The 19,538-nt window shown below is 35.5% G+C and overlaps 1 protein-coding gene across 1 annotated transcript in view; it reads left to right on the top strand.

The window, feature by feature from the left end:
• AUH (AU RNA binding methylglutaconyl-CoA hydratase) overlaps positions 1-19,538 on the top strand; it is a 119,681-nt gene that overhangs the window by 32,900 nt on the left and 67,243 nt on the right. Inside the window, exons 4-6 of the mRNA XM_084278242.1 lie at positions 2,589-2,675; positions 17,210-17,302; positions 18,455-18,511. Coding sequence (XP_084134368.1) covers positions 2,589-2,675; positions 17,210-17,302; positions 18,455-18,511 — 237 coding nt within the window. The remainder of the gene's footprint in view (positions 1-2,588; positions 2,676-17,209; positions 17,303-18,454; positions 18,512-19,538) is intronic.

Below are 19,538 nucleotides of genomic sequence, written 5' to 3'. Positions count from 1 at the left end.
TTTGCTATATGGGTCAAGGAATTCTTCAATAATTCTTTGATCAGTGTTTGAATCTTATAACAGGAATAAAAGTACTAAGTTGGTGGCAGTTCCATGTCCTGTGAACCAGAGGATGCCAGGGCGCGTGTTCTGTTGGAGTGCAGTGAATAGTTTCTACCTAAAAAACTTCTATCTGAAAAAAGTTCAGTTACTATTATTATACTTTGGAGGGCTAAAATAGGAGAGGGTTCGGAAAAGAACTTTTTCCATTTCCTTGACAGTTATGAGGGAGAAATACTTACAAAAGGGAAACGTAAGATTATACAAGTTGGTTAAGGCACTAACATCAGCTATTGTCCTACAAAATTTTTTACTCAAACCCATTCATTTTAAATTGGCAGCTACCTTTTAATTTATTCTTAGAATTTTTTTTTTTAGAAGTTTATTAAATTTCTGTAAATACCTTCAAGGAAAGGTATCTTCTAAATGAAGGAAGTAGTCTGCAGTTTGTGCATCTTTTGGTTTAGAGGGGTTGGATTTCTGTGGGAGGGGAGGTTCTTTTTTTTTTTGAAGGACTGAGTAAAACAGAACCTAAAAATTACCTTAGTCTTGAAAGTACCTTTTCTTAAGAGTGGTGCTAGAGGTGTTTTTTAGGTTCAATGCCCCTCTTGAAGTATTCTTTATATACCTTTCATGGGTATGCCCAGTGAGCAGGATTTCAATGTCTGGAAGTTTTGAGTCAGATTGCATAGCCATACAGTTCTCTTGTTTGTAAAACACACAGTTTCTCCTTGGTTTTATGTAGGCAATGATTTGGACAGTTGTAGAAGCTAGACCCAGATATTAACTGATACCAGAGAAGTGGTATTTTTCATTTGCACACTTGCTGATAAAACTTGAAGTTTTGAGTTTGAATTTTTGAGTTTGTCATGAAGTGTTATAAAGCTCTTTCTAGTTACAGAACCATTATACAGAAATATATTTGTGCTTGCAGTTTTATATGATTCAGAGTTCTATCCAGATTTATGGATGCAAACCTTATTTGCTTTTCACATTCACATCAAAATCCCTGCTTGCATGGATTGTGAATTACTAAGGTAGCAATTGCAATTTTGCTGCAGTACAGACTTGACCACAGTATTTCCTGTTTTATACAGCCTGCTCAACTGGCCTGCCGTACTGTCTTCAGTTGGGGCATATCCTAGATGGTTGTTTGGAAGCTTTTGGCAAGGTGTCTGGTAGTGTAAATTAAACTTGACATTATTTAGTGGGAAACATGTGAATGCAGTCAGCACTGAAGCTTCATTGTTTTTATACTGACATGCACAGAAGAACAAAAGCCTTAGTGAAATGAGGATCTTTGCTATGGTGGAAGTAGAAGGGGAGGTGTAGAGCTGCTTTATTGTGCATGTAACCGTGAAACAGCAGCTGGATGTCTATCAGAAAATGTCAGATTGAGATACTGGTTTTCAGAGCTAGACAAGTCTTTATGAATTTCAACTAATGCTGTCAACAAAAGTATACTTAAAATTATGTTTGATGAAGAGGATCAGCATGGTTTAGCATGAGTTAAGTCCAAAAAGGTAAAAGGGGGAGCCTATGACTGCTTAATTTAAAATTCAGAGTTAACAATGTTAACTTAATCTGAGTCCGGTGCATTTTCCTGAGTAGATGGTATTTTGATTCTCAGAGAAACCTAGAGCTGTTTTTTTTGCATTAGTTATATTCCTTGTTTAGCCTTTACAGACATATGCCAAGAGACTAATTGGTTCATTTTTACCAAATGGGAAAAATGCACACCAAGTTTCAGTGGGAATGTTGCAATTCTTTCAAGAATAAATGTGCATATGCAGATTTTGTCTTTCATATGTTCTTTTTCTGTAAGAAAGATGGACTCTGTGTCTTGCTCTGTATTTAGCCATTTTAATTATTATTACTGTTATGGACTGTTTCTCTTATTCTTTATATATCCATGAGAGAAAATGTCAGGTTTGCCTATCAGTGGATTTTTAAAAACACATTTTTGTAACCAAGTCTAGGTATTGTATATTTTTTAGAATTATTTTCATATATTCATGAAGAATTAGGTGAAAAATTTTGACGATTTGTATTTTAAAACATGGTGTGTAGCTTATTCAAAAATACATTTCAGTAAAGTGAGTTGAAAAATGGTTCTTGGACCATTGCAGAATTTTTTAGATAAATATAGGTTGTTAATGTAAAAACATGCACCATAGGTATTTCATGATCAACAACAAGAGCACACAATGTGAAAAAAATCGTATTTGTCAGACTTTGTGACACAGCTGGGAATAAAAAAGTATATTTCAAATGAAATACTAGCATAAATGCTGCTTTTCATAAACTATTTTAATATGAGAAGAAGAAATGTCACTGGGAAGACTATGCTTAATGAAAATGTGATGGTTAATTAATTTTTTTTTCCTCCTTGATACTCCCTGTTTTCCTTGAAATCTGTGGAAAATTATTGTGAACTATCCTTATCTCAAAGTAGTTTTTTTTTTTTTAATGCAGGAATATTTAACTTTGGAAAACATATTTACAGTACTGTGTACAGCTTCCTAACGTGTGTGAAATGTCACTTACAGGTGCTGACCTTAAAGAGAGAGCAAAAATGCACTCAAGTGAAGTTAGTTCTTTTGTCTCAAAAGCAAGAGCGACTATTAATGACATGGGTATGTAATCTCTTCCTTGAACAATATTACTGTAACCTGAGAAGAGTTAGATCAGAGGAATGACACATACATGGTTATTTCTGGACAGGCAGTAGGATATCCACAGCTATTTATATTGATAAGTACGAATCATAGTGCATTACTTGCTTTAAAATGTTCCTAATCAGTTTTTTTAGAATGCAAGAAAAAGCTAAATCTCAACTGACGTAAGAAGGCATTTGCCCTGCGGTTTTCATAAATGTTGTGTTGTTCTGTGACATCCAAGTGCTTACGATTTAAGTTTTGCTATTGCGTTCTTGTAGTCGGTACCATTGATGCAGTCTTTAATATGCTTTAGAAACAGGTTAAACTTGAACTGTTGATAGAAAGTTACCTACAAAGGCCTGCAAAACTTTTGTTTAATATGCACTTGTTCTGATGTAGGAAAACATGTTAATAGTTTGGGATTTTAATTGGCTTTTACAAGTTTTTAAGGATAGTGATTCCTTTGTAAATTTTACATTATGAATTCATCATCAAGTCATTATGTTTCTACCTCTCTGCCAGTCACGTTTAATATAATTGCTTTTCGACAGGGTATTGCCTGTTTGCTTTGTCAAAAAGAGAAGTCAAGTGTACCAAGATAGAAGCAATTCATTTTATAAATTTGATTTATATAGGCAACGTATTTCTCAGATAATGTTTTAGATGCATTTACTTAATAACATTAGGTAGACTTTGTTTTGGCAAAATGTTAGGACTGGAAACGGTTGTGGGTTTGCAGGTAACTGAAAGACTACTGAGGAATGAATCTATGATTTGGTACTTCATGGAGATACTTGTGTCCTCAAATTTAGGTCTTGTCTTTGAAGTGAAGCAGATCCTCATGCCCCTTTAAATAAAATCAGTGAAATATCTAGAAATTAATAGATCGTTAATTTCCTGCAGTTGAAACTGTATTTCATGATGGCATTTTTCTATTTATTGGAATGCTGAGCAAGAGGCAACAAGTTGCTCCATTTAGTTTCTTTGTAAAATATTTGCAAGGCTTCCTTAGTTCTAAGTAATATTTTTTCAGACTTTGTTGGACTGAAGTTAATGGAATTACTTTCTGACCTGCTATTAACATGTAAATTGGGGCAATTGTGTTTACAATTTCCCTATGATGAGAAAGTTGGAGTTTTAGGGTTTTTTTAAAATTACTTTTGATTTTTTTAAAGGAGAAAATTCCTAGTTTAAAGAAGTATTTGGATTTGGCATTCTGCACTGAATGACTGGAAAATATACGGAGTGATTTGATACTTTGTTTTGCTTCAGAGTTGAAAATACTTTAAGACAAATGTTTGATTGTCTTCAGTTTCATTAAGGTTCCTGTGAGAGTGTTTAACTACTGAATATGTAAGCAAATTTTCAGTGTTGTCTGAAAGATTTACAGTGGATCATTATGCTAGCAGTGAATTGGAAGTTTAGGAAAATGGAATGAGATCTGTGGTCCCTTTCCCAAGAAAGAAGCTTGAAATTGGGAGTAAGTGTAATTAATATTTTAGAATCTAGGTCATTGAGGTACCTAGATGGGAAGGTTTGTGGTGGCATGTAGTACCAGCAATTAGACCTGCTGGAAAAGAGAAAGAATTTGAACACAACCCTTCCCTGATACTGTAACAAAGGTTTTTCTTATGTTGGATGTGTCTGTCTCCCCTTCCCCTTCTCCCCTCAGTCCTTCCTCTCTCCCTCCCGCCCAGTTTGCCATTTCTGCTTTAAAACAGTAAACAAAAACAATCACCAAAAGGTTCTTCAATCATTACAGAATATTTGGCTATCTCCCAGTTAATTTTAAAATGTTTTTTCACAGGATTAGAGAAGAATATTGATTTATTACTTCTAATGTTATTGGTCAATTTTCCTAACATGTATACTATATAAGTAGATTTTATTTTCTAGTCACATGATGTGTTCCTACTATATGTACATCTAAGGTATTGTTAGTTTTGAATACATTATATAAACAGTGGATGTATTTATAGGATAGAGCTAATGTTTTTCTGAAGGCTCTTTGAAGAACAATTTAAAATGGGGTCCCCTACATCAGGAACTCGTAGAGAATATATAAAAGTGGATTTTGTAAATGAGATTACATTAGAAGGGTGCACAAGGCGTCATACTGCGTGATGCCCTTATGAATAGAAGGTAACAATTTTGTAGCAAGAGAGAGGTTCTCAGGTTTTTTTTTCATTCTGAAGAAGTGATCTGGCTTTATAGAACATAATTTTTGTAGAACCAGTAGGACATTGTATTGGTATGTGATTATGGCAAAGAATCTACATACTGAAAATTGTAGAGATATTTTTCCTGCCCATCAACAACCGGAATATTGTGAAGTGATTAAAGAGGGTAAACAATTTTCAATTTATTATTTGCCACTGCAGAATGGTATGTAGCCAAGGAACAGTATTTCCAGTCTCCTGCTTTTTTTTTCTTTTTCTATCCAAGTTTAATGCTGTAATCTCATTTAAAATGTGTTCTACTTTTTGCTTTTCAGAAATAGGTCATGTTTTGGTAATTGCATTTGTGTTCAGATGTGTGACCTAGTAAGGAGATGCTTCTTCAACAACATTTTCAGAGAGAAGACCATTATAGACAAAATACACAAAAATACGTAAAACTTCTTGACGTCTCAAATAAATGGATAAACTTTGTTTTTTTAGAATTGGCATGCTTTGGCTGTCTTTAGTTCCTGTCAATTTCATTACATTTAAAATCCTTACGCTAATGATTTTTGTAAAAATTTGTGGTATCATATTGGACTGTATCTGCAGAAGAGAATTTGCTGGAAATTAAAAGCATACTACAGTTGTTTTTATGGGATTAATTTATAACTTCTTGCTAAATTTGGGTGAAGTATTAAGACTGCAGTAAATATCACTTGGTATAAAAATAAGCACTTAAAAAAAGAACTGAAAAAATTGTACTGAGCTGGTGGTTGCAGTTCTTAAAGCTTTGGGGGAGGGGGAGGAATCAAAACAGCCTCTATTTTTAGCAGTAATTGCTTTTACTAAAATTATACTAGAATTGTGGGGGTTTGTTTTGGGGTTTGTTGGTGGTTTGTTTTTTTGGGGGGAGAGGACGTGGGTTTTTTTCAAAATAGGAATTGTAAGACTACTTGTCCATTACTATATTCTGCCTTGAGGCTCTTCATTACTGATGTATGGCTTGCTTTACCCTCAAAAATAGGAGAGAAAAGCATTAATAGATCTCTTGCAACCATGCATAACAAAACAGGCCTGACTGAATGAAACCAAATGTTGCTGACTCCCAGAAACCTTTATTTTTGATGCTTTGGTGGGGGTGGGGGGAAAGGTGCCATTATTGTGGATCAGATCTTCAGCTTTTATTTTATGGTATGCCTCCTGATTAAGTCCATGTTCTTTATACTGTCTGTCGGGTCTGGGCTGTGACCAGACCTGATTATGGCTCCAAGGAGTGGCTACTTATGTAACTTGTTTGCTGGAGGTAAATCTGGGCAGGAAAGATGGAGTGCTGTAGTTTGGAAATCTGGTAAGAACTGTGGGCTTCTGTCTTAGGGAAAAGCAGATACAGTCTGCAGGTTGGAGAAACATTTGCAGGGAAACTGAATGAAATACCACAGGTAGCTATGAAATCTGCAAAAAGGACATTGCCATGCTTAGCAGCCATCCTCAGGCATCATGGTCTTCCTACACTGCTGATACCATGAAAGGGAAATTTTGGCATAGTATTTTTCTTGCTGTGTGATGACTGTTCAGTGAAGTGTAGAGCATTGCTAATACAGTCCAAGACTGCTAGCATTCTGAATGCATTGCTGAGCTCTTGGTTGTTTTCCAGTGGTAGATTTACTGCTTCTCCTAACATTGAATTAATTTGAGATACCCTTTGACTAAGTATTGTCTGTTTCCTAAATAGACAGTACTGTCCTTGCAGAGATGAAATTACAGGCTTTGTCAAAGTGCATTGGGTTGTTTTTAATTAAGAAGCACAATACTAAACTCTGTACCATTATAGAGGCAATGAATGCAACATTAAAATTCTCTACCAAGATGTTTATTAGCTATTTATATAACAGCATTGCTTCCACAATTGCTAATATACTTTTCCCCCATAATAACTTTCTAAAAACTGTTACATAAAAAGATGGAGACATGGAAGACCTGAGTATTAGGATGAGCTGATTGTCCTTCAATCACGTTAGAAGAAGATTAGGGAAGGAAGGGTCTTTGCATTGCTGATTCATTGCTTTGATCCCTGGCACTGCTGTACAGCCTTGACAAAAATTAACATAGCCTCAGTGGTATTTTAGTTTTGCTTCGCTGTTCTGTGAGGAAAAGAGACACTGCTCTGGACATGGCTCTTTAATTTTCCTGCCACAAAAAGTAACTGTACCAAAAGAAGCATGTTACATGCTCAGATGATAAACACAGCTAGTACACACATTGACTGTTAAAATAGGCCTCCAGTATGACTTGCTTGCTGTTCCCTCTCTAGGGAGCCACATTCTGTATGTTTGATGCATTGGGAAGCGTTCCCCTATTCTCACCCTGTTCAGGTTTGAAATTGCATGTTTCAGCCCCCGAGTGAAAAGGAATAGTTTGTTAGCTCTTTTGCTTTGCTCATCTCAGTCTCTGGCTCTGTTCCTAGAACCAGTTGGTATTCAGAGGGCAGCAACTCCTGGCATGGTACCCAAAGTATTATGCTGCTCTTCTTTCAAAGAAATCCTAAGGTCATTGCTTAGGCCCAGCATTATGCTTTGACTTTAGAACAGTATGTTCAAATTTTTATTTAACATGGCTTTTGCCTAGGTGTATGCTGCTTTGATAATTTGAACTTGGCAAATACTAATAATTACTCAGAGTGTTGTTTGGTCCCAGCCTCTGGCAAGTGAGAAGCATCCTTGGTTAGCAGAGCTATTCTGAAGAACATGGGGGTGTGGACCTAAATACCACAAATGGATAAAAAAAATGGAGACTGACTTTCTCGGTTACTTTTTGAAATGAAAGTTAAGTGTGGTCAGGCTTGATCTTTATGTCACATTTGAAAACAAAACACCTACTTGTGGCCTGATGGAACGGAGATCTGAACTAAGCTAAGAAGAAATGTTTAGTAAAATACTAATTTTACTTATTTTTCTGTTGGATGTAATCCAGTCTAACAAATATTGTGGTGCTATAAGACAACTCATTACTTTTTATTTGTAAATTGTGATATAACTATAATAAATTGTGATATTTAGTAACTTTATTTAGATGTAATTTTCACAGATTCACTTAGTTTTGACATAGTCCAGTTTGAATGATATCACCGTGAATGAAACCACCTTATAGTCAATTGTTTTCATATGTTTTTTTATTGTGTGCTTTCTATTTTATTCAAAGCAGATACATCTGTATTCACAGATTGGTTTTTTTCCTCCTTAGCAATTTTTTGTCATTCTGGCTCCTCTCAGTCATCATCAAACTTTTGATTTACCTAGAAGTTGTTCATCCTTTGGAAGAATAGTATCTTCTGAGGAAAATACTTTAGCACTCGACTAGGATTCTAGGTATATGGAATACTGATGAAAATAGATCCAAGAGAAACATTCTAGAAATGGTCACGGTCTGTGGGTTTTTCTTTGTATTGTGTCAAACAGGAATGCTACTGGTACTGAAGTGTGTTACATTCATACAGTAAATCAAAAAAGTAGACAATAAAAATGTTAAAAATTTGTTCCATTGGATTCTCTTAAATATTAGAGATTATAGTTATGATATATGAATTTTATTTTGCCTGTAAAGAAAAAGAAAAAGCTTACATAGAAATTGTATGTAAAAATGTAACTGAAATGATTTATTCTTGGCATTATCCTTTGGTTTTTAAATTCACTGCTTGAATATGTACTATAGTACTTATGCGAGTAGTAAGTTCTTAAATGTACTTGGTAAGGATAAGAAATAAAAAGAAATAATTTTATTTTTTTCTTGTATCCAAAGCATTTCTTCATTTGCACAGAAAACAGATTCTGGCATTTATGGTTTACTTCATTATTGCTTTACTGATAGCAGAACAAGAAAAAACTTCAATAAATATGAAGAAACTGAGGAATCTGTTTATCAAACTGAAGGTTATCACTGAAGATGAATGAACTATCCAAGCTATTTTATATAGTACAAAAAGAGAACCATGGGAGAGTTGGCTACAAAAGACTATAGCTATAAAATTTGGTTAAAGCACCATTTGCCTTCCCATTAGTTTCCCAGCTTTTGCTCCAGATATGAAGAATATGAAACATACTCACCCTGTTTTCTGTCAATAATAAAGTAGTAAATAGAAAATTTTGAACCTAAGCACATAATATTCCTATATTTAGTATCCTTTTGTCAATTCAAAAATATTTTTTCTAGGTCACTTGCAGGAGTAAGTGATCACTGGAGAAAACCAGGAAGTTAATGGGATTGAGGGAGAAGCCTTAAGAAAACCTTTTACCTACTGTCATAATAAAAGGAAGATAAACCTTACTAATATCGTTTGCTTAATAATAACTGTAAGCAATGTGCGGTAACCATTTTCATTAAAAAGCAAAATTTCTTAGCAAGTACTAAAAAGGATTTTTTCTTTACGCAGCTCTTCCTTGCTGCCAATTGTCTGCCTGAACTTTGAAGGTATTAAAGCAAAGATAATAACATTCAAATAAATCTGTCAACAGTGGCAGTCTATTAAGCTTCTTATCCCAAGCACAGGAATTAGAGGGTTGCTAAATGCCTTTCACGGTTGTAACGACTAAATGCTTAAAAAAGAACTGTGTGCATCCAAATGCATGTATAGACCATTCAGACTTAAAAGTGTGGTCAAGTTTTTGCAGATGGAGGTATTTTAAAGACATATGTAAATATATGTTATTTTGAGTAACCACTTTTTTATACATTTTGCAATTATGACAGGTAAAGCTTTGTATGATTTCCTTACCTGCTTTGTGCAGAAATGGTTGGAACAACCTTCTCTGCCTTTTAAGTTCGTGTATGAAGATTTGATAGTGTCTCTTGATTGCTTTCACTTGTTGCTACTTAACATTGGTTGGTTTTCATAATGTTGTAGAATGGAAAAAAACACTTGCTGAAGTATTTGGGTTTTTGGTATACATACGAACACGCTCTATTTGTAGTATATATTCACATTAGTGTATGAGTATTTAGGAATAAACCTAATTATTTTAAAACCATATTAAAAATCCATTCCAAATTATAGCAAACCGCCACGTAATTTTAAATAAGCACCAGAGGATTGTACTATCATACACAAAGACGTCAGTAAGCTTGAGAAGGAACCTCACTAAGTTCAATGAAGTGCAACATCCTGCAGCTAGGAAGAAATAACTGTGTGTACCAGCACATACTCTGGGCTAAATATTTGGAAATTAGCTTTGCAGAAGAGGCCCTGCAGAGCCTGATGACTACCAAGGTGAACATGAGACAGTACTGTGCCCTTGTGTCAAAGGCAGCTATGGTGTCCTTGTACAAGTAGGACTGTTGCCAGTAGGTAGAGGGACATAACCCTTCCCCTCTTCTCAGCACTTGTGAGGCCACTTCTGGGGTACTGTTCCTAGTTCTAGGCTCCCTAATACAAGAGAGACGTGTAGCTACTTGAAAGAGACCAGCAAAGGGCCATGAAGATGATGAATGGACTTCAGCATCTCTCCTGTGAATAAAGGCTGAGCGGACGAGCGCTATTCAATCTGGAGAAGAGAAGGCTCAGAAATGATCTCATCAATATATCTCAATAGATAAAGGGGAAGGTGTTAAGAAGATGAAGCTAGGCTACCTCCAGAGGTGTCTGTTGACAAGACCGAAGACAAACTGGAACACAGGAGGTTCCTCCTGAACATCAAGAAAGATTTACTGTGGAACACAGGAGGTTCCTCCTGAACATCAAGAAAGATTTACTGTGAGGGTGATTGAGCACTGGCACAGGTTGCTCAAGGAGGCTGTGGAGTCTTCCTTCTTGGACATCATCAAAAGCCATCTGGACATAACTTGAGCAGCTTGGTGCAGGTGATGCTACTTGAGCAGGGAGGGTGGACAAGGTGACCTCCAGAAGTCTCTTCCAACCTTAACCATTTTGTGATTCAAAGTTTTCTTGCATCCTGCAGATATATTTAGCTAGATATTTGCTATGCTTTCTTAGTCTGCTTGAGTTAGATAATGAATGGTATAACCTTTTATATATCCATCAATTTAGAGCATACTTTCCTTCAGTAATCTGTGTAATACTCACAGTATGCAGGGTATTTTTAGACAATTCATCCTCCTTTATTTTTTTTATGAAATCCATTATTCAAAAGGAAAATCGAGCTGCAAGAAATAGTCCCTGAAGTTGCTTGTCATAGTAAGCTGTGCACTAATCAACATTATTTGTCAAATGATCAGAAATGCACACGTGGAATGAATAGCTTGGACAATCTGTTTCTCTATTTTGTGGGAACTCGGTGCTGTCATGTAAATTTGAATTCTTGCTACTTCTGTCTTATTTGGAGTTTTGGAGGGAAGTAGTCAGTCAGTACTAGGAAATGAGAGTTCTTGGACTGTTGGCCTCTGTTGATAATTAAAGACGAATGAGGCTTATGGGTCTAGTTCAGTAGGTGCTAAAGATAGTGACCAGCTTCTGATTTAGATCTGAATAACTGTTCTTTTCAAAGGTTGACTTTGAAGGACTTTTTTCAACCTTGACTTGATATAGAAGGACAGAGAATAGTGAGGGAGGTTATGGTAGCTGTCTTTCACTTCAATGTTCTGTTATCAAATACTTGAAGACACACTCTTTAAAGTGGGGCTTCATTTGAGTGTACCAAAATAGCAAATTCTGACTGCTGTGGTTAGTTGAGTTGAAAATTCTTGTCCTAATCTGTAAAAGAGTACTTCAGAAATAGAAGTTAATTATATCTAAAGGACCATATATGATTTGTGTTTTGTCAGGGATTGAATGGGCTTCCATGGAGTTTTCTTTTCTGATTCATGGGAATCACGAACTGCAACTGTGATTGTAGTAACAGTGCAGACTTTTTTTTCTTTCAGAGAAACTGAATTCTAAGTCTGCTGGACTTCCAGTTCTTTAATGATGGCTCTTATATCTTAGCTATAGGAAGGAATAATACAGTTCATCTTCAAGTTCATTGTTTGAAAGATGTATGGTACTTAGAGAAAACTCACTGGCATGTGAACAGCGTAGATGTCAAAATTTTGTGCTTAGCTTGAGTATGTTTCTTCTGTTTTTACAAATATGTGGTACAATTGCTAACAGGAAATATCACAGTTATAAATTTACTCAGCAAACAAGGAAATCACTCTTTGGAAGTCGGTCCCTTTGGATTTCATACATTCTAAATCACCAACTCCTTTTTTTCTGGGTGTCATGTATTTTAAGTTACTCTGTCTGGATAATTTGATGTAGGTTGAACAGGAACCTGTTCAAATCAGAAATTCTGGATAACCATACTGTGCCTTGGTCCATTTCAGGAACTGTCAGTAAGGACTAGTAAGAGTGATAGATCTTCCATTGAGCCCATGAAGACTGTCTACAGAATGTGTTTGTTGCTGATTATGTAAAACCTACTTTTTATTATATTTCATAAAAGCAAGACTACCTTAATATAGAAATTTAGTATTCATCATTTTTTCATTCTTTCTTCCTTCTTCTTCAATACCTGTGGAAAGGACTTTTTTTTCCTTGCTGATCAGACCACTTCACTGTCTGTCAATTGTGAGAAGGTGAGGTTGTGCAGGAATAGAAAAAGGATACTTGATAGTTAACTAAGAAAGTGTCAAGTGTAATTCAGTTTCCCCTCAGATATTATCTTACACATCTGTAATTTTAGAGGAACTTCTGAAATGAATTAGTCAGAGGAGTAAACAGACAAATATGATTAAGGTCAATAGGATCCTGGCAACTTCTACCTCCTATTTACGGAACGTTGATGTCTGCAATATATGAATCAGCTGTGTGGGCTTTGTGACACATACCTGAGAAACAGTTTCTTGGACAGATCCGCCAGACCTGGTTCTTGTATTCATATGCTGGTCTTTCATTCATCACAGAATCATCTCTGAGCAGAAAGGAAATCCCTTGTTAGTCACTAGCAGTGGTTTTCATGTGGAATATCACTTAAAAGATGAAATAACAATTACCTGTTTCAAAAGACTTGTCGTCCTTTGAGATTGCTTCCCACACACTACATGTGTTTAATGTGCTTAAATTTCAAGTCGTCATGGTGTACATTCTGTGCTCATAACAAAATAGTGGGAGAGTTTAGCTTACTCTACTCTTTATGTCTTTCAGTAATAGGGTCACACGAAGGGGTCTTCATAGTCTTGGGAAGCAGGAGGCAGCCCAAGACTATGAGAAGCTGCTGGTTAGCCTAATCTAAGACTACACGTAGGATATCTATTTACCAGTAATGCATTCCTGAAGTTGAGCTGAAGATGTTTAGTTACTAGGGATTAGGCAGCAGGCCCATTTCTTTATATTGCTGTATATAATATTTTCTGACTTTTAGTTGAGGTTTTTATGGGTTTATTGGACTTAACTAGCTCCATTATGTGATTGTGTTTAGTTGATCTTATTGAAGTTTTTTGCATGTCGGTGATTTCTTAGTTCTTCAGTTTACTTGTTAGTCATTCCAACGTATCATTTATTGAAAGGCCAATAAACATCTTTTTCCACAGGTTGTATCACCTTCTCTTCTAACAGATTATTTCTCAAACAACTTAATACATAACTTGTCTCCTCTTCAGCTAGTCCTGATTCTGTTTCAACTCCTGTCTTATCAAATATAAAAATGTATTTTTTTGTCTTGTATCTGGCTCTGTTGCTGATTTAGGACTAACTTACTGTCCTGGTTTGAGCTGGGATAGAGGTAACTTTCTTTCTAGCAGCTGGCACAGTGCTGAGTTTTGGATTTAAGGTAAGGAAGCGGTCAAGGACTTTTCAGCTTCTCATACTACCCTGCTAATGAGAATGTGAGGGGCACCCAAGAGACCGGGAGGGGGACAGAGTGAGGGCAGCTGACCGCAAGTGGCCAAGGGGATATTCCATACCTTGACATCATGGTCCATATATAACTGGGAGGTTAGGGGTCGGTGGAGTGGGAGCTCAGCTTGGGAACGAGCTGAGCAGTGGGAAGCAATTGTGCTGTGCATCACTTGCTTTGTATATTCTTTTTGTTTTATTGTTGCTGTTGTTATTACTGTTCCTTTTCCTTTTCTGTGCTATTAAACTGTCTTTAAGTCAATCCATGAGTTTTATGTTAATTTTCCTTTTTGATTTGCTCTCCCATCCCACTGGATTCAGGGGGAGAGAGCAAATCGCTGTGCGGTGGTTTTAGCTGTCGGATGGAATAAACCACGTCACGTATGCTGAAATGGGCCCTTTTACTTTACTGTGTTTAGAACCTTCCTTTTCTGTAACATGATTAAGCATTGATCTTATATTAGAACATAAATATCAGCTTATGCTTGGGACACTTGTTTTATATGCAGAATGGAAATCTATATACAGAAAATGCAGTGTGTTTTACAATTCAATAGATGTGTGAAGTAATCCTTTATGAATTCATTGTATGAACTTACATTATTTAGTGTCCTTCCTATTCCACATTGATGTACTGCAGTAGTACAGTGCAATTGTCTGACTGCAGTTTAATGCTGTTTACTACCTATTCTTCTTTTAACTACTTCTGACATCATTAATCTGTGTGTATACATGGTCTACTCTTGTCTGTGTGTTGTATACTCTAGTTAAATAGTTTTGTTTCTTACATAATTCCTTCTGTGGACTTTTACTATGCAGCTCATGCTTGCACATTGATAAAACCATATCAGATCTACAATCTATCACTAATGATTAGTAGTAAAATAATTAGCTGAAATTTATATCTATTATTTACAAAGTGACAAAAATGTGGAATGTTAGAAAATGAAACCTTTCAGTAACTTTGAGGATTTTTTCTATCACTCGTAGGAAATGAGCCTTGCCACATAGAATCATTGTGAAGGTTGACTTGTCTATTTACATAATTCATTGGTTTTTAAATTTGAAAGCATACTACTCAGGCATGATTTGTCAAACATCTCTGGTTTTGTTATGAGCTGAACAGTTTTGGCAATTGTGTATTAAAATTATGCAGATAAACAGGAACAAGTGCCTACGAAATATGAGTATTCCGAGTAGCTTTATATTTGGTAGTAAGTATTAGTGACATAGAAACTCAGTTTACTATCCAGAGTAATTGCTAATTTATTTCTGTATTGCTTTTTCTGATGCTTCACAACATGTTAAAAGGATACTTTAGATAGGTATGCACAGAGCTATTGTAAATAATTTTTATTTTGCCTTTTATTCATTGTCAACTCCCAGATCAGTTGATCTTTAGAATTTAATATCCTTGAGAAGTGATGATTCTAATGTACGGTATCAAACAGCCTTTTCTCCCTTAGAATTATGAATTTTAGTATTTCTTGATAGAAATGCTCACTGTAATTCTTGAAACCAAGTTGCTTTATAAAACTCTTTCTATAAGGTTCATTTCCATGTGTAACATGGAATTGTACCATAGCTAAATCTGGAAGTTACTTACCATAAAGTAAGTGGTCTTCTCTGGAGTATTGCAAAAGTTGTGTAAATACTGTTCCAGATGCTTCTTGCTTCTCTGAGGAAAGGAACATAGATGCAGGCTGTAACTGCTGGAAACTACAGTTAATTATGACCAAGCCTTCGTGTTCAGGCGCATTATGTTTCCTTTACCTATGGCAAAGGCAGGTTCATTTAAGAGAAATACTGACTGTATCAGCCTTGAACTTGGACTGCAAGATGGTTTAGCAGATTGATTATGATGACGAGGTTATGAGTTTTGGCCAGCAACCTGCCCATGCTGGAAATGAGAGCTGCCTTCTCTTACTGCCTTCCCATATAACTAAGAAAAACTAAATAAAAAAAGATCAAATGTCTCCTGTGCCTTCTGTGGCCAATGGCAATAATAATGGGTACCTTGGGCTCTTTTAAGTGACCCCAAGCACTTGATGTTGCAGGCAGTAATCAGAAGACTCTTTTGACATTGGAATTGATTCAGATAATCACTTTTAATCTATAAAAGTATTGGTAAATTTTTGACCTTTTCTTCAAGACAAGAAGTTTTTAATGAGTTGTTAATCATAAAGGGATGTTGATGTACAGCTAAAAATAGTCTTTTGTTTAATTTGATATTTTGTTTTCTTACCCAGTGAGAGACTACCTGTTTGTATACAAATGTTTTGATGCTGCTATACATTAACATTTATTTATTTATTTTAAAAATAATTTATCTGGAGTGTATCTGTCAGAAAAAAAATGTGAGTTAGGTAGCACAATTTCTAAATTTAGACCAAACCAGTTAACTAATGTAAGAAAGCATTATTTATAGTTAATACATTAAAATAGTCATATTTGATCACATTACACCTCTAGATTTTAAAAGAAGAGAACATTCTCTCACACTTCCTTTTCACTTTTATTTTGACAGCAGGTTTTTTTCTTTTTCAATTTCCAGCAAAGACTGAATGAGCTAGTTAATGAATTTGAGTAGCTAAAACATTAAAACAAAACAAACAAAAAAATCAATATCTCCTGCCAGGAGTTGGTTTAACATTTCAACAAGCTGTACACACAAGCTAATGAATTGCTTTTGACTATCTTTGAAACTTTAGTAGCAAAAAATGTAATACTCAAATGTTGTTTGAGTGTATTTCAAAATTGTTTATAGTTTGTGCCAACTCTTTATGTTAAATACAATGAAAGCTGTAATACACAGCTTTATTTCTGAAGTAAAAAATACTTTTTTCATGAAGCATCTTTGAGTTTGTGGTCGAGAGAAGAGAGTTTAACGTCAGAGGTGGAGCAATTTAAACTAAACGTTTAAATGACTTCCCTGTGTCAGAGCACTGATGATTAAATACAAACCATGTCATGGTCACACAGGCCTGTGGAGCCCTGTTACCTGTCGTGTGTATTGACAGCATGTGCATCGGTTTATCAGCTGAAAACTTTCCCACATTCCATTCAGCTGTTGGCTGCTGCTTTATGGGAGAAGAGGGACAATAGTGGTGGGCACACCATGCATGGGAAGATTAGAGACACAGAGAGCTTCCAGCCAAGTTAGCATCACAGATGATTAAGATAAGGCATCTGTATTTCAGCTGTATGTGTGTGTGCTCTTTTTAAGTTTTATTGTTTATTGGTTTATTGTTTGCCTAAATCTGTGATGTGCGTTCTCGGAGTTTCCTGTTCAGATTTTTGTGAAAAATGAGCAGAAGGTAGAGAAAAAGGCTTGGAAACTTACTCAGCCACAGGGTGATTAGAGGGAGGGTCAGTTTTTATGTGATGCTACTGAGCAATCAATTTTAGACCTGCCTTGTTTATGAAACTGTTTTCCCATAGCATGGCTGTACTTCGAACATGTAGTGAAGTGGTGGTTCAGAGACACTGTTTTTGAAGTCAGTATTAACTGATACTTTCTTTTTCAGCTAATCTGCCTGTACCAACCATCGCTGCAATAGATGGAACTGCGTTAGGTGGTGGCCTAGAACTTGCATTAGCCTGTGATATAAGAGTGGCAGGTAGGTCCGAATCCTGCTTATAGGACACAGGTTTATTAGTGCAGCAGATGGCTTGACTAATCCTTGTTTTGACAACAATCTTGTAAAACTTATTTTGTATTTGATGTTGTTTGTAACCAATTATTTTAAAGGTATTTATCGGAAACCTGTCTAAGTACTTGCTAATATTTAATTTCAAACGACTTACCACTGATAGCTGGATTGTTTTTGTTCCATGTTGTATTTTATTCTTATGACATTCATTTTATCAGTATTGCCAAAAGGGGTTATATAGTTGTTGTGATGCTTTATTTAGTAATTAAAGTATTCTACTCTTCTGTATTTGAATTGTTCTAGACAGAAATCAGATTCTGTGTAAAGCTGTTAGTGAAACTATTATTGTACAAGCAATTAAACTGATACGAAAGAAAAGGGACAAGGGCACTTGAAAAGAGGAGCCATCTGTTGGAAAGTAAATGGAAACTTGGTCTTAACATTTGCCAGTAATTTAGGATATATAAAGCTGCTTAATCCTTAAAGAATATACTGTCAGAATTCATAATAAGCAGAATTCTATCCCATTTTAAGATGTTAAATAATAACAGTCCTTTTTTTTTAGTATTTTACATTTCTCACAGAATCACAGAATGTTAGGGGTTGGAAGGGACCTCAAAGGATTATCTAGTCCAACCCTCCGCCAGTGCAAGATCACTTAGATTAGGTCACACAAGGATATGGCTAGGTGGGTTTTGAATGTCTCCAGAGAAGGAGACTCCACAACCTCTCTTGGACAGCCTGTTCCAGTGCTCTGTCACCCTCACAGTAAAAAAGTTTTTTATGTTCACATTGAACCTCCCGTGCTTCAGCTTGCATCCATTTTTCAGATAATTCTCTGTTACTCAGAGTAATTGCTTACCTGCTTTTTAAAAATTGATAAGGTACAGAACCTTATAAGGTACATCCCTACCTTGATGGGAGTAGTTGGATTTTTTACTAAAGGCAGATCATTTGAATTTATGGAAAGATTGTAATTAAATTACTCTAAAAGCATTTGGTTTTGTTCATTCCTTATGAAATAAATGTAACAAAACACTGATTTTTTAAGTCATTATTATATATTCTGCCAAAGTTCCTATATACATAGTAAGAACTCACCTACATTCTCTTTTTCAGCCTCTTCTGCTAAAATGGGCCTAGTTGAAACAAAGTTGGCAATCATTCCAGGAGCAGGTATGGATGGATGTTTTGCTTTTTGTTAACATGGAAAACTAAATGATACATGCTCTTAATATTTGATTTTGGATTGGTTTTGGTGAATTTCTGCCTTTTTACATATTTCTATTAAGAATCCTGGCATGTTTTAAAGTTTATTGTCCATACTAGTTACCAAGAATTAATTAAAAAATATATTTCTCATTTTTAGGGAGTGGCACTTGTATATTGTGTTTTTATCAATGTCTTCATTAAGGAAGTCAGTATTGAGTGATTCTGTAAATTCCATTTGGTGCCTTGATCTGAAGGCTGAATAATTCTGCTAGGGGTCAGATGCAGAAAAACAGTATGGTTAACTATCAGTGCACAAAAATGGTAATTTAAATAATGATCCACTTTTACATAATGTCTGGGCCTTTAGAATTCAAATTCTGTTTTTGTAGAGTTGTAGAATACCAGGTTGGAAGGGATCTTAATGATCATCTGGTCCAAGGAGCAAAATCTCAATCTAGGCAAAAGCATGGGGTAGACAAAATGGCCCAGCACACCATCCAGCCGAATCTTCGAAGTGTCTAATGTTGGGGAATACACCACATACCTGGGGAGATTATTCCAACGAGTGATTCTTCTCATTGGGAAAAATCTTCCTCTTGTTAGCAATCAGAATCTTCCCCAAAGTAACTTGTACCCATTACCCCATGTCTTTTCCATGTGACACCTTGTGGAAAGGGAGTCTTCATCTTGTTTGTAGCCACCCTTTAAATACTGGAGGATGGAAGTCATGCTGCTTGTAAACTGGATGTAAAGAGTTTAAAAATTAAACTGCAGCTGTTAGTAAATTTTTTGTTTTGCCAACATTTTTTTATACTTTTGAGGTCAAAAACATCTTTTCTATTGGGAAGGCAAATTGACTGTCTTTTCCTGGATTCAAGGTGAATGAAAGTTACGTAATGAATAATGTTCCAGGAGATCTTTGTATTAAGAAAACTCTTAGATTTATTTTAGGTATAAATCATTTTCACTTGAATTAAAATATATGCCTTTC

The sequence above is a fragment of the Gallinula chloropus genome (assembly GCF_964237585.1).
Source record: "Gallinula chloropus genome assembly, chromosome: Z".
Classification (NCBI taxonomy): domain Eukaryota; kingdom Metazoa; phylum Chordata; class Aves; order Gruiformes; family Rallidae; genus Gallinula; species Gallinula chloropus.
Note: the sequence above shows the minus strand (reverse complement) of the source record. Positions and strands in the feature narration are given on the sequence as shown.